The 24,204-nt window shown below is 38.1% G+C and overlaps 1 protein-coding gene across 4 annotated transcripts in view; it reads left to right on the forward strand.

Annotated features, from left to right (window-relative positions):
- Nucleotides 1–24,204, forward strand: part of GLIS3 (GLIS family zinc finger 3) — a 161,411-nt gene that overhangs the window by 119,540 nt on the left and 17,667 nt on the right. For 2 of the 4 annotated variants that reach the window (XM_042013008.1, XM_042013006.1), the window contains exons 6-7: nt 12,771–12,912; nt 21,976–22,123. In XM_042013008.1, coding sequence (XP_041868942.1) covers nt 12,771–12,912; nt 21,976–22,123 — 290 coding nt within the window. The remainder of the gene's footprint in view (nt 1–12,770; nt 12,913–21,975; nt 22,124–24,204) is intronic. The other 2 variants (XM_042013009.1, XM_042013007.1) reach the window with 1 other exon arrangement.

The following is a 24,204-nucleotide window of genomic DNA, read 5'->3' on the forward strand; positions in this document are numbered from 1 at the left end:
GTGAACGGAATGGAATGGACTCTCCACTGGCTTTGTGTAGATGTTGTCATGAATATCTGCAATGTGCATTGCCTTTCTTAAAGGTTTTCTCTTTTAAAAAAATGCATTTTCAAATAGATGAGAGACAATTTAAAAAGGACAAAAGATTGCTCTAATTTTGTGCAGCTGTTTGGCAAAGACAAGATCAGTTCAGTAACATTGACCTTATCATTGGAACAATGCAGTGGCTATGCTTTTAGATAGTTTTTATCCATACCAGTGAATAGCTGTTGTCATATATAATAGTTCTTTAAGCCAATGTGTCCTGCCAAAAAAACCCAAACCCCACGAAGATTTGAAAGATTGTTTCTAGTTAATTAAAAGAAAGTGAAATAGATGAAGATAGCTCCATCTTTGTGAAAAAAAGGAAGAGAAAATTTGAACAGTTGACATAAACAAGATCAGCTAAAGGGAATGCAAAAGTCCAAGTCTGGACTTTGAATTGGAGGATGATTTATACCAAATAATTTCCTCTTTCTCACCAGCCTTTGATTCCTTGGCAGTTCTAACAGTGACCAGATCACATCTTTGTTCTTTTCATTTAAATTATTTATACGTCAGATATATTATTTAGACAAGCTTTGAGATATTGAATGCTTACCTGACAATTGCCTCTAAAAGCTGTCTGTTCTGTAAACCTGCACCGTCTTAGACCATTCAAATGGGTCTTGAGGAACCCATACAAGGATTCAGCTGATCAGATAGGTTAACACCTCAGCAGATGCATCAGTGACACTCCTAGGTTACTATTTAGTCTTAGCTTAACACAGGAATTATGTTTATTCTTCTGGTTTTTTTCTGAGACAAAAATTTTTGTACTGTCTCTGCCAGAAATCAAATATCATAGAGGCATAGCTTTAGAAAAGGCAGCCCAAAGGATATTTCTAAAAATTATCTAGACATTATGGAGATTTTTTTAAATTGTAGTTTGTATGGTGCATGTACCAAATCACTAAGGAATAGATGGAGTGATGAGACCAAAAGAGATAAGGGGTATGTGCATGGCTTCTAGATTGATTTATTTCTGTCCAGTAATCTTCCTTTTTCACACAGATTGGTCAGCTGTAAAATGATGGCTGAACAGTCACTTTTGGGAAGTTAGCAAAATGTTATCCCAATGACAATGGATGCTTCTATCATTTCTTCCTGTGACATCTGACTGGAAGGAGGTTTTTTCAGCTTTTATTTTGCTGTGCAGGAATAAAGGACAGAAGGCAACCAGAATTTCTCTGATCTTGCTCCTATTAATGCATGATCCCTTCCCCATTGCATTTATTGCTCTTCCAAAACTGATCAGCTAACAATGGTAGGTTTTCATAATGCTTTTCCTGATCATGATGAGAAAAATGGTGATAGACTGCACTGCTGAGATGAAGCAAGCAGTATGACACCTCAGCCATATCCACTCTTCAGACTGTAGTAGAGGCTAGTAGTAGAGCAGACAGTCCACACTAGGTGTGGAGCACATTGAAAATGATGGGATAAGGCTATAAATTGTCTGGCCAAAGCAATTACTGGCATTGCCTTGCAGAGTGGCCTCTGCTGAACTTGATGAGGATTCCCGTCTGAACTGAGGGGGCTTTACAGAAGCAACCTTGCTTATAAAGGTCCTGCAGGTATTCCTCTTCTCCCACTGTGCAACCCCCATTTTAGCAAAAAGGAGATACAAAATCCTCACCTTTAGAGGCAGATCTTAATAACTGAATTCTTCTGAAGCCTAGTGTTTTTAAATTCATTTTCTAACAGTTCACCTTTTCTCTCTTAGAGCCCTGTAATCTATCAGGTATATAGAATATATAATGATTTGGCTTGGAAAGAGCCTTAAAGAAGACCTAATTTCAATGCCCGTGCCAGGGGTAGGGACCCCTCCCTCTAGACCAGGTTGCTCAAAGCCCCATCCAGCCTTGAACACTTCCAGGGATGGGGCATCCACAACTTCTCTGGGCAGCCTGTTCTAGTGTTTCACCACCCTCACAGTAAAGAATTTCTTCCTGACATTTAATTTAAACCTACTCTCTTTCAGTTTTAAGCCAGTCACCCTTGTCCTGTCAATACAGTTCCTGAAAAAGGGTCCCTCTCCAGCTTCCCTGCAGGCCTCCTTCAGATACTGGAAGGTTGCTGTGAGGTCTCCATGCAACCTTCTCTTCTGCAGGCTGAACAGTCCCAGCTTCCTCAGTCTGTTCTTGTAGGGGAGGTGCTCCAGTCCTCTGATGAACTTTGTGGCCTCCTCTGGACTCAATCCAATACACATCCTTCCTGTGCTGGGACCCCAGAGCTGGATGCAGCACTGCAGGTGGGGTCTCAGCAGAGCAGAGCAGAGGGGCAGAATCCCCTCCCTGGCCCTGCTGCCCACGCTGCTTTGGATGCAGCCCAGGACACGTTTGGCTTTCTGGGCTGTGAGTGCACATTACCAGCTCATGTGGAGTTTTTTGTCAATCATCGCCCCCACAGGGATGATTTCAAACACTTCTCAGCCCAACCTGAAGTTATGATATATAAACCTTTCCACCTTACAATGAAAACAAGAAATACGAAAAAACCCTATTGCTTAAAGTCATAATATTCACCCATTGAACAAAATTTCTCTGGAACTAAGGCATACAGGTGTTTTCAAAAGGTGAACATGGAAATTTCTATGAAGTTTTGAGAGATTGTCTGGATGTCTATTTTGTGGGTTATGTCAGCAAATATATTATTCCCTCAGCAAAATAATACAGACCTCTTGCCTCTTACGCAGCTTTACACTTCTTGATCGTTCATTTTTTAATTGCTTTACAGTACAGTAGAAACAGGCTTTTTATTGTGACTACATATTGATTTTATCACACAGCTGATGAAGCTACCAGTTTGTTTAAAGATTCTAGAAAAACCAAAGTTTTATACCTGCCTTTAGATTTTGTGAATAACATGAGAAGAAAATAGTGTCTGGGGATTTTTTTAGCTGGTATCTTTTATGTGTTAATGTCATGATGGGTTTCCAGTTTTTTCTTTCATTTCCTTTCTTTTTCAGTATTTGAACTAAGCTTTCTTTGCAACTCAAGAAACACAGTGCTTGTTGTGTTTCTTACATGAAAGAAATTAATTTTTTTTTCCTGCTCAGAAGGTTCAACTGATGAGAAAGGAGGGAGCCAAGGAGGGTTAGAGCATTACACCATTGGTGTTTCAGAAGGTCATTCAGGCACTAAGCTAATTACCAGTGACAGTCTCCATTATGTGACTATATTAATCTGGAGCAACTGCTCTGTTTGAGAATACCTTCCACACGGGGAGCGAACATACTACCATATGAGATAAGCTGCTTCTGCATCTTTCAGTTTTTGCTTGACCTTATCCAGACTCTTGGTTCAGATTTCACTGTTTAAATTGCAAAAGGGAGAGAATGGGTTGAAAGAGAAGCCAATCTATTTTCTTGCTTTGAGAGTAGTTGAAAATAAGGATATTTTCCCTCATTTGTTCTCTATGGAATCCACTTTAAAAATGTCACCGATGCAAAAAGAAGTGCATTCAGGGGCGAGGGGTCAGTGAGCAGTGCCCATGGCAACTAAGAAACTATTCTGCAGAAGAAAATGCAGTAAAGAGTAAGTGTTTTAATCCTCAACTTTAATCCCTGTACTTCCTGTCTTCAGAATGAAATATAAATCAGACACCATGGTGTTCAGCAATTTTTCGTGAAAGGGAAGTTTGCAAAAACGGATTAGGAATGGGCAGCAGTGTTTAAGGAATTTAATCATACAATTTGTTGGAAAACTTTTGAGACTAGGAATGACGAGTTCTTTTGAGTGTTGCCAGTGAGAAACAGGAAAGCAGACTCTGAAAGCAGTGTAGCTTTGGTGTGGCTGACTGCCCTGTCCCTGCGCCAGCTGCTGCAGCAGCAGTGATGTGTGCTGTGGTGGGATGCACATGCCTCTCATGGAAGCTCCATTGTGGGGGTTATGCTTTGCCAGCACTACATTTAGTACTTTGCTCACCAGGGAGAAGGAAAAGTTGAAATACCCCAGTGATTTTCATAGTATTCTGACTGCTGTGGCAGTTTTTATAACCAGAAGATTGTTGATTCATTTTACTTACTTGTTAACATGGTTATTCCATATGATGATTCCTTCCTGCACTTGGTTTCTGTCCTGAGCTTGTACTCTGGCAGTGTGATGTGCTGAAAAATGTGCAAGAAAGAAAGAACAAGTGCTGTCACCCTCGTTATATTTACACCCATGGCAAAAAAATAAGTCCAGATTGTCTCAAAATTCTGTAAACAGCTGTCAGTGCATGCTCATAGCATATCATGTTTTTTGGGTCCAGTTTTGATATCAAACAACACCCTTTTCTCTATTTCTTTGTCTTCACTTCTGTGCCACAGCATATGCATGAACATGGTCTTGGTAGAGAAGGAGTCTTTCTTTTGATGGCCTGGTTGAGAGAATCTGTGGGTGGACTTGGCAGTGGTAGGTGTATACTTGGACTTGGTGACCATACTGGTGTTTTTCAACCTAAATTATTCTATGTTTTTATAATTCTGTGATTCTCATTAGCCTGTCACTCTTCAGCCTGGGCTTTAAATGCACTGTCCAGTTCATTATGCCCCTTAAGCATCACCAGGGTCTGAGCAAGCAAGTTATAAACTGTGCACAGGATGCCAAAGAGGTTGCAATTCAGCACCCTGACACCAGCACAAATACCCTTCGAGTCTTTAGTACTGTCCTCAATGAATGTTCCTGTTCCAGACTGAGACGTCCTCTGCAATTTCACATTGTTGGATATGGGTGTGGGCAGCTGCATTGGCAAGTACTGATTTTGGAGTCCTCAGTAGTGCTCCTGAAGCAGTGATATACTGGCCTCACTGGCAGTGCCCATTTGAGGAGGACCTTCATCTGCCCATTTCTTTCCTCCCTGTGATGCAGAACTCTGCCCTTTCTCTGGCACAGCTACTTATGAGACTGCTCTGTAAGCTGAATTATGGCTTTAAGAACAACAGAAACCCCAACCTGACACAGTAATGCTCAACAGTAAATCAGAGGCAGTAGAAACTTGGAAAGTCAGCAGTGCCAACCTAGCCAGCACTTCACATTATCATCTCACCTGATAAGGACAGTAGAGCAGAACAGCATTTTACTCTGATAAGGAGAGTAGAACAGAACAGCACAGCCTTGGAGAAATAGATGAAGGATGCAGTTCAGGCAAACAGAAGCCATGCAAAACACAAGCAGGATGCCAGCTCAGCTCTGCTGACAAAGCAGAAGTTATGCAAAACAATGATATTGCACTTACTCAAAAGCAGGGATCAAGTCACATAAAAAGGACATGGGACATTGAAAACCACCAAAGAACCTATAAGGAGTTCTAATCAGGGGTGCAGCTATGTCAACTAAATTAATATATAAACAGCTAGTAAGGGGGGATAGCTAATGAATGTGTGATCAGTGTGTATGATAAACACTGTTCACCCAATGTTCAGGACGCACAATTGGAGGAAGGATCCCCTGAGTGACCAGCACGCTGCACTAAAGAATGCCTGCTCTCTAATACTCAAAACTGTGTTAGAAAGTTCCTATCTGGCTGATGTCAGTATCATGCCATGTAGCACACTAAACGGACAACTCACAGACAGTGAATGAAAATGTACAGGGATTTCCAGAGGAATCTTTACAACAGTAAAAATCATATGCATGAAGGCTAATCCTTTTGATCTCATGATAGTTGAATGGTAGAGTTTTTTCAGTTCTAGTCCTAGGCTCTAATCAAGATATCATTTTGAACAGAGTATTTCCATGTATGACCTGGTACATGCATGCACTTAGGTTCTGGTGGCGATAAATACAAAATCACATATTTAAAGTGCAGGCCAATGTTATATAAAGGATGCTGCAGTTTAAAAAAAAAAGAAAAAAAATATGAGAACCTTTCTTTCTGTATACTAACAATTGCTGACATTATCTACAGATTTTCATGGCAATTTTTGGTGATTTGTGATGGGGAGAAAAATATGTTTGTGTTAAATGAAGCACCTGGTGGATAAGTATATGTTTATTTTACACAATTTTCCTCTCATGAAGTGAAAATTTGCCAAACAGATGTATTTTTGGAAAGGGAAAGCAAATAATTCTGCACTTACTTGGAAAAACTGATGCTTAGCAGTATCATATAATAGCTATATCCCCAAATCCCTCTGGCATTGAAACAGTAGGTTTTTTCCTGCTTTTTGAATATGAACAGGTCAGCTATTAGACTGATGTTCACACAACAATCAGCTACAAGCCTCTTGGAACTGCCTGAAAAAGAGGATGAAATAGAAAGGGTCATAGGTATAATTTATATAACATTTCAGATTTGATACAATCTGATATGGGACCTGTCAGAGAAGTAATATGTGTGTGTGTGTGCAAACATCTGTATGGGTGCTTTTTAGTTGTGTGAAGGAAAATAATAATCAATTTTCAGCAGAACTGTGGCTTTTTTGTTTTAGAAAAAGGCCACTGCACTCTCTCAAACTGTACTTCCCTTCTTTAAACTAAGATTCTCAGTTGGATTTTGTTATTCAAAGTTTCCTTTCAGATCTGGCCCAGCTGCAATTTTTCCCCTTAAAGTGGTGTTCTTGGTGGTCTGTATCATTTTAGTGATACATTTAGTATCCAAAATATTCCTCAAATTAGAATAATACCAATCAAAAGAAAACTCTCTTTTCTATATATAATAAGAGTAGAATTAATTTTAGTGTTATCAGTCTTAATTCAACCATGTTTTCCTCTTGTAGTATTGCTTTAAAATCAGAATTTCTTCTCAACTTGAAATTTGCCAAAGTTATCTAATCGTGTAGGTTCCAAGTCCTTTTGATTTTTAATGCAAGATGCTTTTTAGTATGTTTTCCTGATTTATGCTAGAACATTAAGATGGAAACCATTTTTGTATTGAACTTAAATGTTCAATATAGCAAAACTTTGAGAGTAACAAAAGTAACTCTTTCCTGCATAAAACCTAACATTACTACTGTGCAGATAGGCTAGTTTAACTTGATTTTTATTGTTTTTCTGGCCAAGGGTTTAATTGAAATAGAATGTAAAAGCAGGGAAAAGTAGCACACTCACACACACACATGCACACACACATATGTGAAAGCTGTGGTAGACAATTAGCAGAACATTTCTTTCTAGAAGTCCTGCACAGATGACTCACTGAAAACAAAAGGTAGAGGGATCCCTTCTGTCTGCATTGCTTCTTTGCCCCAAGAAGTCTGAAGCCTCCGGAAGCAAGAATTAGGACAATTTTTATTGATTCTGTGTCATTTTCTGTTGAGAGAAAGGTTTCGTACTGTGCAAGAAAGCACTGGACCTTGAAGCTGATCTTTGTGAGTTAAAGGGTGAACTGTATCTAGCAAGCAAAACTGTAATATGAGTAAATACTGTCTTACAGCATCACTTCACAGTGAACTTGTAATTTTCTAGTGGGGACATCTATGTACTCTCAATGTCATGATACTAACAGGACATAATTTTAACTGTACGAGTAAATATTAAATTCTGTCTACTCCTTCAGAAAAGCTAGTACAATATGTGGCTCTGTGTAGACAGGGTGTGCTTCACTCTCCCAATGCCAGCTTAAATTACAGACAATAAAAATGAGTAAAAACTACTGACTTTGTATTTGACAAGTATTTCTCAGTAAGCTTAATTCAAAGACCATGTGAATAGCAGAAATTCCTCGTCTTTATATGCAAAACAAAACCACATCTATAGAGCTATCACAGTTAGTGTAAAACAACTCCTGTCAATGAAACATAGCAGTATTTAGGGTTTTTTTGCTGGTTTTAGACATGGCAGACACATATCTAACTTGCATAAAATAAATAGACTATCACTAATGTCTCACATATGTAAATACTCTACTAGGTGCACAGCATGCATATATAATCCATTAAGCACATGTTTATGTAAGCAAGATTTAAAATACTATGATTTGATGAGATAACTGGCATGTTTGAATGACTGAAGGAGTTCTGGACTTTGGTGAAGAATTAATCAAGTTAATCTGAATACGTATAGGCAGGTTTTGAAGTTACTGAACTATTTTGTGTGGCTTAGGATTTCTCAAACTATACTGCTTCTTTTCTTATGAAGTGTATTCATAAACACAACTATTGTAAGTTTTCCTTGATGGTGTCTGACTTCTGTTATACAGCAGCAATGCTGAAGAAACTAGCCAGGTGGTACAAAAACATGCAGATCTCAGATAAAACACACACGGGTGAGAGAAACATGAAAAAAAGGACCTTTTCTTGTAAGGAGACATTTTCTCCGGAATTATGTCACTCATCAAATCAACAGCATGCCTCTGCTTTTGAACTCAAGTATAATGAAATTGAAAACTGAGGAATAAGAATCTTACTCCCTTCTAATTACTTCTGCTTGTTTCATTTAATCTTGGGTAATTATTTATTCATATGCAAAATGTACAGGAGTAGAATTTCCATCCATTGTTCTGAAAGGCGATAAACATTAGCTGATTGTCACAGAAGTAAAACAGTTGTAAATCATGACTGACAGATTGTTTTGTATATTAGAAAAAACTGCCACATTCCACCAGTGGAAATGGTTCTGTTTTTCCAAATACGAAACTTCACAAGTATTACCATAAAATTGAGTTAATAAATTCAAAAACTATTATTTGGAACAAATATCAAATACAGAAAAGTTTTAAGTGAGCAGAGCAATTGATTGTTAATTTGAACTTTGGTCAGCCATAAATTTAGTTTATATTACAGCACACAGAAAATGGCTGTGCTCAGCATGGTAGAATTGTCAGTTATTGATTTCACCATTCCGTGAGGTAACTTCATAACCATACATTTCTTAAAAACAGATTGCCAAGTTTTCAGTCCCAGCATGATTGTACTGGTGCTCAGCTGAGTGATCATGAGAGAAGCAAGATGATCATGGGGAAGTGACACATTTCAGTCACAGTGCTGGGAGATCTGTGCTGGGATAGGATTCATGTAGATGTCAAAGAGCGTCAACTTTCTTTTGCAGTTGAATGATAAGGCTACAGTCCAGGCTGGAAAAGAAAAGTGGTATTGTTAGAACGGAGCAAGAAATAGACAGCAGCAGTTATATCTGGTCAATTATTATTTCTCTTTTATGGCTTTTTTAACTGAAGATAAAATCCTAGGGTTGCAGAGAACGGTTCATGGTTTTTGCTTGGTTTTAAGATCAACTGTCTTTTCATTGTCTGTTCTGTGTTTCCTGACATACTAACGAAAAGTCATAGCTCTGATTTCCCTGCATTTGTCAAAATGCAAGTTGGTTTCAGTGAAAACTTTTAATTACAAGTTTTTGTGAAATATGTAAAAATACTTGACTGAGATAGAGTGGGGTTTTACTCTCAATGCCTTTACAGGAAAAAGAAATGCCTTGATCAACAGTATTTGAACCAGAATCTGTGTTTTGCCCTCTATTTTGTTCCAAAAATGCCACAGTTTGTGCCTCCTTATGGAGAAAAGATCTGGGAAAACACTGGAGGGAAGATGAGCTTTAAATGGCAGAGGAAGGAGGACCAATAACCAAAGAAATCGTTGCTACTGCCTCTGTCAAGAGAAAACAGTAATGGTTGGAAATGGAGTTTTCCAGTAGTGTGTAGTTTGGGAAACAGCTGTCATTTAATGGCTGGCTCTGCTACAGGAAATTTACCCATTTCTGGTCCTGCTGTTCAAGGAGTAGGGTAGGGAAGGCTCCTCTAGCCCTTGCTCTCCTCTTGCCAGTGGTACCACAGTAATTACTCTTAAAAGAGCAAATCACATGCATACCCTGCAGCAGGGAATGATAAAATTTTTCCCAGCATCTGTTATCTGGGGAGAGTTAATATGGAAGGCCTGTGCTAGTATTTTCAGTGGCAATTTGAATTAGCAGGGTGCATCTGCTGTTGCACAAGTCAGTGGAATACCCACCTCTTGCTCAGGATATTTCATCATATGTACATTAAATACATATCTTGTCATTCTAAAATTACACATTATATACATATAATAATGCATATTGTAATACATACATTTGCATGTATGTATGCATATGTAAGTTTACAACATATCTGTTTCTAGCCCTTGTGGTTGTAAATCCTAACTGACAACAGCCAATGCATGAAATAAGAACTACCCTCAGAAATCACATCACAGCTGTCTCACAGTGTTTCTTGCTCTGTTTTTGGTTTTTTGTTGATGATCCTAGGTTTTCTTCATTTTTATAAGCATTGAAAAGCCAGAAAATTTATGCCAGCACAGATTGTCAGGATAGGTTTGTTCTAAATAGCAAAGGATTTATGAATGCAAGATTCCTGAACAGTGCAAAATAGAAAAATCTGTAAAATAGATGGTTGCCTATTTTATTTTACAAGATTTATTTAATTCTTGTAACTAATGCATAAATACTTAGCTCTCCTTTACTTGTTTTTCTCACCATTTTATCCATGAGTGCCATCTGATACAGAAAATTGGTCCATTTCTTAAAAAAAACCACACAGTCAACTTTACACAGGCAACTTCTGTGATTGTGTATTCTGTGTGATAGAATCCTGATTCTTCTATAGAAGTCAGATTTTTCATATTATATTCATTTTAGATTCCATAGAAATTTAAATTCACATAATGCTTAATAATAACGTAACTGTGAGAATTTGAATGAGGATATATTTGACATTTAATTTCACAAGCACTTAGTTTCATGAAAAAGCCGTGTTACTAGTGATAGCAGCAAACCTAGCACAATTACTGGGTAATAGCAGACAATGACATGTGCCAAACTGGAAGAAACATTTGTACTTATAACAGATTGCAAATATGGATAACAAAACCATCTGTCAGGGTATTTCTCCCCTTCTCCCTTTTCCCTATCCATTCTATCTCTCCCTACGATTCTAGAATAACAAACATGCCCCGGAGAAGTAGTGTACCTTGGGGCTTAGTAATGACTGTCCAAGTTTTTAAGAGAAGGAATCACCTGCAGCATGCACAGTGTGTGCATAGGTGTCACAAGCTATGTAGTGTCTCCAGCTACAGGGTCAGGTGCTTACGATGTGTAAGACCAACTCTCCACTCAGTTGCCATGGTTTTACACCAGTGCATATTATCAAAAGTAATTTGAATGTTTATCAGCATTTTCTGGCACAAGGATCATCTTGTGGCTAAGGGTCTTTTTATGGTTGCATCTCAAATAATTTCCTCTTACTCTTCTTTCTTCATTTGTCCCATCCCTGGGGAGTTCTAGGCCAGGGTGGATGGGGCTCTGAGCAGCCTGATCTAGTAGAAGGTGTCTCTGCCTGTGGCAGGGGTGTTGGAACTTGGTTCCTTCAAATTCAAACCATTCTGTGGCTCATTTCTGAGTATAGGATGTGCAGAAATTAGTTTTGTTGTTCCTCTTCCTCCCCTTAAGAGTTTTTTAGAGGTTATGTTCTAGTTAACTGTTACCTGCTCACCCCCCATGGCACCAAACAAGAGAGGAGAAGGCAGCTGCCTCTGTGAGATTTGCTTCTTGGGAAAGTGCAGCACACCCAAGTGCACTAGGTCAGGGTTCTTTCCATCATGCTGCGTGAACCTGGATGATAGGACAGGGTATTTATGGGCATCTCAGCCACTGCAGTGGCCCATGTGCTTGTAAACACAGACCTTCCTTTTTCTGGCTTTTAAATGAATACACCAAAATGGCTTTAAGGAACAGGCAAATTTTTGTTATATATAACATTAACATCAGGCAGCAAATCAGGATAAGCATCAGTCCCAGCAGCCTGCAGCAGCATCCATAACCTGTCCTAAACCTCAGGGTGCAGTTTGGCATTACAACTATGTCATCCTTGTTAGGGTACTGCAGCAGACTTTATCCCTTTTCCTTACTTTGGTGTTGGGATTTTTTTTTAATTGTATTTTTTTACTGTATTTTATTGCAGCCTCACATTGAGACTCTCCATCCAGTTTCATCCAAAGGAAAACTCTTGTTATGAATTTATTAATTGTTTGTAGAGAGAATTTTCTGGTGATGAGCCAGATTAACAGACTTGCTGTTGATGGATCAGGTACCAGGCAGGTGGCCATGCATGCAGCTAGGATTACTGGCAGTTACAGAGCACTCACAGTTCTGCTGTAATGTGAAGCAGATGTAGTCCTAGTCTGTTTAAGAATGGGGTCTCAAGACAACTTTGGTCCGTAGGAAGTGGTCCCATTTCCGTTGTGACTTGCCTGTATATTACCACTCCTGGCTGCTTGTTCCCAGTCCCTCCTTTTCAGTGTTACGGGGACCTTTGCTGTTCTGGTCCTGCAGTGGGGCAGCTCAGGACACTAAACCAGCATGAAAATACCATTACAGTACCCCTCTTCTGACATAAGCAATGTCAGACGTCTGATAAATCTCCAAGCCCATTAACTAGGACACTCTTCTCTTTTGCAGTGTGTGACAAGAGAGCAAACTGAAGTCCGTCTGTCCAGGATCCTACCTGTACAAGTAGTCCTTTTCCTCAGTACAGTCTTGTTAAGCATCTGGAAGTGTTTTATTCCCCTGATTCAAAAAATGCCTGCTGGAATGAAAGGATGGTATTAATCAGGATTTAAAAGAGAAGATTTCTGATTGTGCTCTATTTTTTCTCTAACCTCAACGTTTCTTCATTATAATTTTTCACTGTCTTAAGGATTTTCCCTTACTTTCCCTTTCTTTTGTCTATGTCCATCTTTTGTTATAATTTCCCTTTTTTTCTCTCTTGTTTTTCAGTTGCGATCAAGCTCGGAGCTTGGCCAGGACATCCTGAATGACTGCCTTGCAATCCAGCCCCTCCAGCCAGCCCTGTCACCACATGATGCTGTAGATAATACCATGGGACATTCCCCAGGGCCTGCTTGTGATATTTACCCAGGTATAGAATAAGACAGATAAAAAACTGCTGTATTATTGCTTGCTTAATATTAGGAATAATTTTGCAGAGTAGAATGTACTCTTAAATCCGTATCTATCTCGTAAGAAGGCTAGAATATGAAAAGTAATATAAAAAAAGATTTTAAACATGTTTTTATAAGTTTTTTGGACAAATCATACATATCCATGAAAAGACCTAATGCAACATAGAGGGATGTTTTTGCTCTATAGGCATTTGATTCTGCTACCAATTCACTTCTACCATTCCTTGTAGACATCTTGAACACATTAAGCTTCATTTAAAATCACACTGTTTTTCCTCTCCCTTATTTGTGGATCACATATCAGGTTTTCAATTGATCTACATTAAGGAACTGAAATGCTTCATTATGAGCTCACATATTTTGACTATAAATATACAATAAACACATTTATACTATAAATGTAATAATCCTGTTGTATTGTTTCAGTTAAATATCTGAGATTTTCCTACTAAAATACCTTTGTCATACCTGCCTACAATTGTACAATTGTTGTTCACATTTCAAATAAATTTGAAACAATTGGTAAGTTATGAATGATAATAAATCTCAAAGCTCAAGAGGGAGATGGGTAGGATATTCACAATGGGCAGGATGTTAACATTTTTAATGCAGTATTTTAATAGTTGTGAGGACATCTGTTTTTAACTTTCAGGCAGAACGCATTACATCTTTTATCACTTCAACTTTTAAGTGAGAACCAGATGTAGGAAGTGAATGAATTGGCTTCATTGATGTTATCTGCAGTAATGAAAATTACATTATATGAAGTAGCCACTTCAATAAGTGGTTTTATTTTACTGAGAGGCTTGTAGAGCTATGAATTCTATTTCATATGTTTGTCAAGGCTGAGTTGTACAATAGTTGGTGATGATGTAGGTTTATATGACAAAAATCAGGACATTTAAAGCTGTGACTGATTGTATTCTAGTTTATTAAGTAGTTGCTATTACTTGTATGCTGTTAACTTTTAAATGCCTTAGTCTGAGTACAGAGTGAGTGTGACATTTGCTATGTGAAAGAAAAAGGAAATTTCATATCTTAGAGATATGATTTTGGCCAGAGAACCTCTAGGAACATGTCGCTGGTTATAGTTGCTTATTTTACGTTGTTCATTGAGAGGGAGTTGGATAGGGAGGAATGCTGGGATTTTAAAAAAATTATTTAATGGTTTTACCAAGTGTAACATGCAAAACTGAGAGATAATAAAGACTCAGCTTTTCACTTTTTTTCAAGTTCCTAGACAGAATGGAAGCTGGGATGGGACAGTGTGCCAGATGAGCTGTGACCAGATTTTCAGAAACTGAGGATATTCTCACAGGAGATTTCCACAGCAATTTTTTAAGCACTCCTCTCTAGCTTCCAGGCTGTGATTAAGTGTCCAGGTCTGTCTGCTGGGTCAGTCAAACACAGGCTGACAGTGGCTTGAACAACCTGCTACCCAGGACAAGCTGGGTAAAGCTGTTGCTTCCAGCCAGCCCTTAGCTGGCAATTGTCTGCAGTCATGATGTCTCACAGACAGCTTCTGAGACTGAGACATTACTTTCTGTAGTCTCATTCATGCCTTGTCTTTCAGTACCTGATGTTTGCAGCACTGCTAACTATGAACATTCTTTGGTATAATAATTTATTTTGGTAGTTTCTTTCCTGGCATTGCTTCCTGTTGTATGACATTTTTTTATGGTAAATTGATTTTTATGGTAATTAATCAACGTACTCTTATCAGCACTAATTTCTGTGTAAGGAATAATCTGTTTTCTCTTACATGTGTTCCCAGCTGTCTATAACTTGGCAAATTTTTTGTAGTTTTATTCACTTGTGTTGTTTCATACCAGTTAACTGAGGGTACTATGTCAGGTATAGAGCAATCCATGTCACTCCATTTTGACAACCACCAAACCCATCTGAAATTAATTGTTTCATTAACTACTCACAGGGCTGCTACAGAATAATGTACTATGTGAATACATTCCCTCCAACAGGCAGGGAATTATTTTACTGAAAGGGCAACATGAAAATTATTCATGTCCCACAGACAGAAAAGTAAAATACACAAAAGCGTAAGTGTCCTGCCTCAGAGGAGCTGCCCTACAAAATTCTCTGGAAACAATTTTTTTTTTTTTTTTGTAAATATAATTAACAGCTTGGAGACTTCTGAAAAATTAAATAAATTATTTTTACTGGGTACTGTTTGAGACAGCATATTAGCTGAAATGTCTCTGTGCTACTTTTAAAGTAGAAGGCAGAGTAGATCTTCATTCTTCCAGTGATGTCAAATCAAACTTTTCCTACTTGAAAGTGACTTGGCTTATGTTGATGCACATTTCAAGCAAAGATAGGTTTTATTTCCTGTAGAAGAAATCTACAGAATAAATATTTGAAAGCAAAGTATTAGAAATAAGTAAGAAATGTCAAAAGTATATGTTTAGATGCAAAATTCCATTTTCACTTACATAGTGGAATACCTGTAGTGACCACTGTACAGTTTCTCAGTACTGTTAAAATACAGAATCTATAAACACAGACACATTTAAACGAAATACAACAATCTTTTTTATTATTTATCTATTACTTGAAGTTAAGTCTCCAAAAATGTTTTTTCTTATCTTGTAGTCTTTATGACTTCATAGAAGAAATCCAAACTGAGTATAATCTTACTAATACAGTGAAGGAGCATGACAGATCGTTTGCTTAAAAATGACACAAAATTACACTTACGGGTCTAAAGCAAGCGGACAGACTAAGGGCTAAGCATTGTGATAGCATCTAGGTTTTAATTTTGAACAATACCTAGGCTTTTGGGTTTATTCAGTTCACACAATGAAGATGTGAGTGATGCATTCATAATAAGAACATGGGGATTATGTTTTTTCTACTGTGAAATAGTATGAACTTACTTTGTACAGAGCAATCTAGAGTCACTAAAACTGGAAGAATCATAAATAATGCAGCAGGAAAAAACCCCATCTTTTTACTGTGCTGATTGGATAAAACTTGACCATTTCATATTTAACCATAAGCCAGAATGTGTAATTCATTTATAAGCAGTTACTGAATATCACACTCAGCTCTGCTCCAGAGCAAGAAGATCTTTCTAAAGCTTGTCAACTGCATGATTTTCTTTGTAAGTTGAAATTTTAAAATTGTATCAGGAAAGTTACAGAACTTCTTTGAATTCTAAGTATTTTTAAAATAATGTCTTATGCTGTATTGTGAAACTTCAATCTAACTACTTCTATGTGTATGACTGGCTGTGCTTTGCTTAAGTAACACCTTTCTTTGGTTTTTTTCCCCACTGAAATAGTACCAAGCTGGGTGCTCTGTGCACACAATAAGAAAAAAATCCAATCCCCCAGGAGTTTGTATCTAAGGTAATGTTAAGAAAGTAGGTAGGTACAACAGGCAGGTAGAGGATAAGGACACATTCAGGAATAATGAAAGAATTTTATTAAAGCAATTGTCCTAGTGAGTAAAACTCCCTAAGAGATGTCTGAGAAAAAAGCAGTCTGTATTTTTCAAAAAAAGTGGTCTGTTTTTTTTTTTTTTAAAAAAAGTAGTTTGTTAAGGGTGACAGCCTTGGAAAATAGTTACAGCTCATTCCTGTAAGAAAAATAGAAGAATGAGAAGGAAAAACTGACACATGAATGGCCCTTGCTGTGAAAAACAGAATTGTATTTGCTGCATAGGGAATGGATGCAAAAGGAGCAGTAATGTAGGACTACCAATAACAAAGAGGATGTCTGTTGTCACCTTTCGGGCTGAATTTAAGTATTGCATACACATCTAGAACTCCTGCTAAATGTGCTGTAGTCCCGGGTAGGACCATACATGCATTACAGGGGGCAAAATGTGTTAATAACACTATCTTAGTTTAAGGAGGATAGTTTACTTCCCCTCAGACTTGCCCTTTTATTTACCAGTTTTACGAGTTTATAATTTCTATTTTGAGACAACTTAATGGTTTTCCAAAAATTGATGTAATTTTTGGGTTCACTCTTTTAGGAACATTTACCTATGGATTGCTACAACATTGTAGGCAATACGGCCACTTGCACCATTTATAGTTCCATTCATCGTGATGAGACTGAACTTCAGAAACTGCAATCCACTAAAAGAGAAGAAAGTGGAAGGCAGGGATGTGATCTAAAGATGCCATTTCAGGAATGGCTTAAAATACTAGTCTAGACACTGCTTTATTGCTTCAGTACTTTAATGTTTTCCAGTATCTCTGATCTGCTTGCAAAATACCTGAAAAGAGATAGAGAGGCCGTCAGCGCAGATGGTCCATGTGACAGACCAGTTTTGGAGACAGATTTGTTTTCTTTAAAATGCAATTTTGCCTTCTATTGTACTTCTTAATGCATGATGGCTTCTTGAGTTTCATGCACTCTGGAGACTTCAGATTTACAGATGAGCTGAGGATAAAGGTAAACACACAATAGGGTTTTCACTTGCTGGGCTTACCACGTACAACTCAACACACCATATATCCACATATACCTGGCTACAAAATCCTGTAGGGAAGTGTGAGCTTCCTAGGGGAAGTGAAAGAGGAGAAAATATACAAGTGATGCTCCCAACTGCAAAAAGCATTTCATTATTTTCCTTCTGTGCAATAGTATATCAGTTGTTGTCAAGCACCTTGTAAATATTCCTTGCAGAAATAGAAGGCTATATTTAATAATTAAAAAACCACAACCTTGCAACTGTATGTATGTTGTAACTAACTGACCTACAAAATTAAACCTTCACTCTCTTACTCCACATGGTAAGAACTCTCAGCCCTACTCCAAACTCATACTGTCAATAATCAGACAAGTATTTTGGTGGCAGAAATTGTTTTTAAGAGGGCTGATTTGATGGCAATAAGTCCAAGTTGCTCTCCAATTAGAGCATTGTTGGTAATTTGCAAAGGAGAGGGTGTTATTCTTATGCATTTAAATAGGTTCCATGAAATTACAGGTTTCTGACTTGTTTGAAAAATAACTTTTTTTAGGCCTTAGATTCTGTAACATTTTAAATGCTACTTTTTGGCTTTTTTTTTTTTTTTTAAGAAACCTTATTTAGAATCATCTTCTTCTCTTGCAACCACCTAATTTATTCCTATGCATTGTGAGGATACATGTGAATTTAACTTCTCATAGAGAATTGTTTTCAGAAATATTCTCATGGAAAATTCTTACGTGCTGATAAATGGATATAAGATGAAACTCCAGAAAAGAAAACATGACTCCTTCTCCTCTTTGGCTGAAATTTTGTGCCTGTCCCCCAATCTGAGGTTTGCAGTCAGGACTAATTAGCTGTATCCATCTTGTAAATAATGTCATAGTTTGTACTTTTTAAGGGATGCAGAGGAACACCATTCACAATTCCTTGGTTTTTATTAGATTGAAGTTTTTTTGGTTTTTTGGTTTTTTTTTCAGAATATCTGAATCTGTTTAAAACTTCTTTAAAGGTGTTAGTTTATTTTGTATTGATAGAGAGAAAAACCTTCTTTGTAGTAACCTTTTTGTTAAGTAATCATAGAATGATAGAATCATAGAATGGTTTGTATTGGAAGAATTCTTAAGGATCATCTGGTTACAACTCCCCTGCCATGAGCAGGGACACCTTCCACTGGACCAGGTTGCTAAGGGCCCCATCCAGACTAGCCTTGAACACTTCCAGGGATGGGGCATCCACAACTTCTCTGGGCAACCTGTTCCAGTGCCTCACCACACTCACAGTAAAGAATTTCTTCCTAACATCTAATCTAAACCTCTTTTTTTTTTTTTTTCTTTAAAACCCACTTAAAACTAATGCTTAATTCTACATCTTTGTGTGTGGACATACATGGAGTGCTATATTGCATGCTGGTTGTCATGAACATTTGTTCAGTTTCATGCCCCTTGAATCAGGTATTTAAGGGGATCAGGACTGAAAAGACATTACCTTGTGAAGATATTTACCACCAACACTTTGATCAAGTAAATCACATGTAACAGCCAACCCACTAGGAAAACTTGCCAAACACAGAGGTCCCAAGAATAAGTGGTCAAGTTTTCTAGCAGTTTCTAAAATAGTGTCCAAAGTTTTCTATTAGTCTTTGCCAGTGAAGTAACCTGTCACTGACAATATTTTTTGACTGCCATACATCTGTACACTGCTAATGCCTGACAATGTTGCCCTTCAGGTGTTATTTACAACATTCAGGTAGTAGGTTGGACCAGTGCCGTGTCTACGCTGGAAAGTTTTAGTAGTTGCATTTTTGCCAGGCAGAAGCTGCTAGTATTGTGATTTCATGTCACTGGGTGCCCATGGAAGTGCCTTTATTAACACAGTGCCTTGAAAGAAGCTTCACTGACAAAAGTTGTGTTGCACTGCCAGTAGATGTTCCCTGGTCTTCCACATTGTCATTTGTAGTGCTGCATTTGGAGACTTCATTACAAAGCATAACGGGAGCCCAGATGCACTCTTCTGGCATGCTGTGAGCATTTAACACACCCTGAGTAAAGGAATACATTTTTGCAGCTAATACATATGCGCTTTTATCCTTAAATATCCTAGCTGGTCCTCTAGTCCCTGTCATAGTTAGCTCTTACTTTACACTGTGTATGGTCTCTTCATCAGAAACAGAAAAATAAAGTACTGTTGAGAAACCTAGCCAGAATGTTGTCAGTGGCTGCCTGTGCTTGGCTACAGATAACCTTTTCCCAGAGACAGAATCCCCAGGTCTTAGCCAGTGCTGTGGGAACCTGTGCTACCACAGCCTGAACCAGCTAGAAAATGTGCAAGCATGATTTAGAAAATACTTGCCTGGAATACTAATCATGGTTGTGGCAGACAACTGCTATGTCAGGAAGAATAACTCGTGCTACCTTGTGCTGAAGACCCATCATAATCCAGCCTTTTTACTCCTGCTCCTGAAGAGGTTAATTTTAAATGCAAGGATCACAGTACTGGTAAACTAAGCCACTGTATGTTTTTACATAGTTTTATTAGTTTTTGTCATGGTAAAATGCAAGTTACCCTATTTTGCCAAGGAATAATTTAAATAGTCTCTTTTTATTTAGACAATCGGGGTTTTCCTTTGCAGTGATTTATTAAATAGTCTCTCTGCTTTTTCTGTCAGAATGTGTAGTTGATTTTTTTCCAGTATTTTGTTCTGTGCTGCATGTAAGATAAAATAAGAATTTCAAAAGTTCATTCCTTTGGTTTTTCCTTCTGCATTTGTCTTGATGCTACCCTGAGAGACAGATGTGGAAAAAATAACTTTTGAAGTGCATAAGCAGAGTGGAAAAAACCGATTCCCTTGTCTTAGTAGGGAAATGCCCTCAGCCCTTTCTTTGTGAGTTACTCTGCTACCTTAAGTGATGCCTCATCTTTCTGTGGGATCTGCCTCCTCTGTTCCTCTTTAAGGTCTGGGATGTCTTCTACTGTCAGATGCCTGTCGTCACTTGGGTTATGATTAGGAGGCTCTTGTCCATACACAAAGTAGCAAACAGCAGAGCCTGGAACCAAGTTCAGCCTCCACTCCTCCAGCTTTGACCACCAGTGTCAACTTCCCCTAAACTTTGACATTACCTCTACAGCATCTATATTGGATGTTTTTACTCACAAAGTGGTTTCCTGTCTGTCATCTTGCACTATCATTTCCACCAGCTGAAACATGTCCAGGACTGCTCATTAGTGAGGCTACAGCATAATTAGAGTCCTGAGCCTTTTCTTCAATCTGCTTTACCTTAGTGAATATCCAGTGTGTCACAAAGGTGGACTTGTAAGGATTAATAGAGTCTTTCCAGAAATAAGATGAGGAGTTGGGAGATGAGATGAGTTTTCACCTTTTTGATCTTCTGTAGCAACAGTCACACCTGTGAATGAGAAAATGATGACCTGTGAAATCATTTTCTTGAAGACTGATCTGTGGTGAGGCTACCTCTAATGCAGTCTTTCTTCTGCTAGGATTGCTGCATCCATGCACATGTTTTAGCCTAGAAAGATGTTTTACTGGTGACAGTGCCCTCTGGGGAACTGGTTTAAATTCTAGGATTTTATCAAGAAACTCAAATCATTAGCTCCAACATATTCACTAGCATAATGTAATTTTTATAGGTAGAATTCTATTCTGTAAACTAGGCCTGAACAATACTTTTTTTAAAAGAGACTGGAAGATATGCCAGACAAACAGGAGGCATCATTTTTATCTTTTAGACAGCCTATCTAACTCATCTAATTCTCTGGGTTCATAACATATTAAAGAGCATGTATTTGTCTGCCAATCAACATCAACATAAGCTACTTGACACAGATGTCAGTAGAAATAGGTGGGAAACTGGATTTTCAGAGATACAAACATTTTAATTTGTCTGATTAAACTTTTTTTTTTTTTAAAAAAGGGTTACAAGAAAACAAGGTTACAGGATTTGGAATCAGCTAAATAGGACATTTGGACAAAGTCCTGTATTGCTTTTTGTTTAGTCATCTGGAACCTTTCCTTATTGGAAAGAATACATGAGAAAACTCTGAGAAAATTATTAAGCTGTTAAAGATGGTTTGAAATTTTTGTATGTATTACTGAGGAATCTGGGCCAATGATAGCAATGTTCTTCAAGAAATTTGTGATTTTTACAGCTGAGGCAAAAATGTAGAAAGCATTCTTTCTGTTCACTAGTTCTAAAAATACATATCTTAGGAAGTATTTGACACCTCTTCTACAATAGAAATGTATGGCAGATTTTCAGCCTTATTCAGACAAAAAATTCCAAGACAAGGAGTATGGCTGTGATCATTTGTGCCTGGTTTTACAGAAGTGTCATTTGGAAGCAGCAAAGAATACTTACTTATTTTCATGTGTGTTTTCTTTTTCCCTTTGTATGGAAAACAGCACTTCAGAAACCCCTTCATTTTCTTAGTTGCTAAGAGTTGGCAGTACAGCTTGACAGGTGCATGGTAGTGTTTGGTCAGTTACCAATATTGTTGTTGTTTGGTCAGTTATCAGTGTTGTTTCCTGCCTGATGAGCATTACTTCTCTCTTTTACTTTCAGCAGCTGTGATCCCCAGCACACAGATAAATCGAAGTGGAACAGTGTCCTTGTCCCACCCTGGCAGCCACTCCTCCCCAGGACATAACATACAGGGTAGTCCTCTGCATCCTCCCCAGATACCTCTTCTCGCAGCTGCGGACTCAGAGAGGTAAGACCCTGTGTTTCCCAGCTTGAGCATGAGCCAGGACTGCCTTCAGAGCTGCCAGGACGGGGGAAATACAATGGCTGGTGTTCAGAAAGGCACTGGTGGCAGCACTGGCCAAGCAACTGCTCTGGGTAGGGGTTTATCAGGGGAAGGAGAGGTAAAAGGGACAACGTTATTGCAGCCTGGGAGGGAGACTTTCCATCCATCTCCATTTCAGAGACTTCCTCCAGTCCCTTCTTGATCCCCACAAATGGCCCAAGCGAGGAAAGTGGTACTAGCCGGCACACTCAACTTCAGATGACCACAGCCATCCCTTACAGAATGGGGGCCCTGAGATTCATGTTTTTGTTTACTTGTGAGAGAAGAGTCATACTCTGTCAGTATTCTCTCAATACGAAATATTTCTGCAGGAACATGCCTTTTTTTTTTTTTTTAATTGCTATTTTATTAAGACCAATAGATAATAAGCGAATTTTTATTTCACTAGTTTTAGTTTGATTTCTAGTCAGGATTTATTTTATGACAGTTATGTATATTTTATTATATGCTGGTTAAGTATTGTAAATTCTATGATTTTAGATATTTCAGTGACATAAAAACCGATTGCTTAGACATGTCTTGATTTTCATCTTTAGACATTCCCTAAATTATTTTCAGCAATCTTTCCAATGACTTAGGTAGTGTATGGTACTACAGATGTGCAAATCTATAGCTCATTGAACCCCGTGTCTACCAAATCACAAGTCTGAAGAGGCCTAAGTAAATAGGTTTCTAGTGGAAAAGTCAAGAAGTCATTACACAAAATACTAAACTCTTACTATATGCTCATGGATACTTACACATGATCTTGTAAAATTCTTTTTCAGTGCTCTCTAAATGATAAATTGCTGTGTTTCACTAATGTGTTTCAAAGTATTTCATTTCCTTGAGTGACAGATATGGCAGTAATTTGAAGAGTACAAAATCTCCAATTATAAACTTGAAAACAACATTCACTAGATTTCAATTACTGTTAAATGAGCATAATTTCTTTGGATGAAAGCAATATTCACTCTGCCTTGTATCAGGAAGATAGAAGAACATGATGTCTCAGGAAATTAACTACAGGTGAAAGTACAATTTTATTTCAGACTTCACATGTGAATTCAGCCAGTTCTGGAGCCACTGGAAGTTGCTGAGCTTTTTGTACATCAGTCTGAGATGGAGCTGACTGCCTCATGATCACTGGAGCTCACTTACTTGTTCAGTCCTTCCTCCCCACTCCTGCCCCCACGATCCTGGTCTTTTCCCTTGTGCTGGCTCTGGCCCTCTGTGCACTCCCTCTGGGACTGTCCATACTCTCTTGCCTGACACAGAGGCTTTTCTGTCCCTGTACAGCTTTCTCTTCGTGCAATGTTCTATCTAACATCCATAGCCAGCAATTGCCAGAGCATGAGGTGACAGGCAGGGATACATTAATAGTTGTTACAGGGATAAATGTCATTATAAAAGACAATGATCTTCTTATTAGCCCATTTCTGAGGTTCTACTGCTGTAGAACCATAGCAGATGTGCTTAGAGTGAGACTTAATTCAGTTCATGGAAGGCATTTCAGATGTCCAGATAATAGAGTACTCTACAGAATAGTAAAAAGCTAACATGGTATACTCCTTTCTCATGTGTTAAGTGTATACACTCTCTCTAAAAAGGCTTTAAGTGCTAATTCACATACATGGAGCTGCTTTGGATTAAAAAAAAAAGTTTCAGTGTCTTCATTTAGGTAGTGTGACAAATGGCAATTTAAATTCAGAAAAGGAAAAGCAGTGTTGGTTTCACTACTACACATAGAGTAAAAATTAAGGGAAATTTTTAGAAGAAGAACTAAGGCAGAATCTAATACAGTACACTCGCCATGGGGCCCTGTGAGTAGGCTATCCATGCCACTTCATGGGTGTGATGATAGCTGTGAAAATGTGAACTGAACAAACCTTCAGTAGAGAAAGTGGCAGAGATAGTGTCTTTGAAAGATGTGAGTCATCCTGTTTATTCCAGCGTCATTGTTGAGAGGACTGCAGGATTTAAGGGTGCAAGTAGAGGACTTGTTC

Source organism: Corvus kubaryi, unplaced genomic scaffold (assembly GCF_017639235.1).
Source record: "Corvus kubaryi isolate FWS band 111438036 unplaced genomic scaffold, C.kubaryi_AGA036_p1.0 split1-37296, whole genome shotgun sequence".
NCBI classification, from domain to species: Eukaryota; Metazoa; Chordata; class Aves; order Passeriformes; family Corvidae; genus Corvus; species Corvus kubaryi.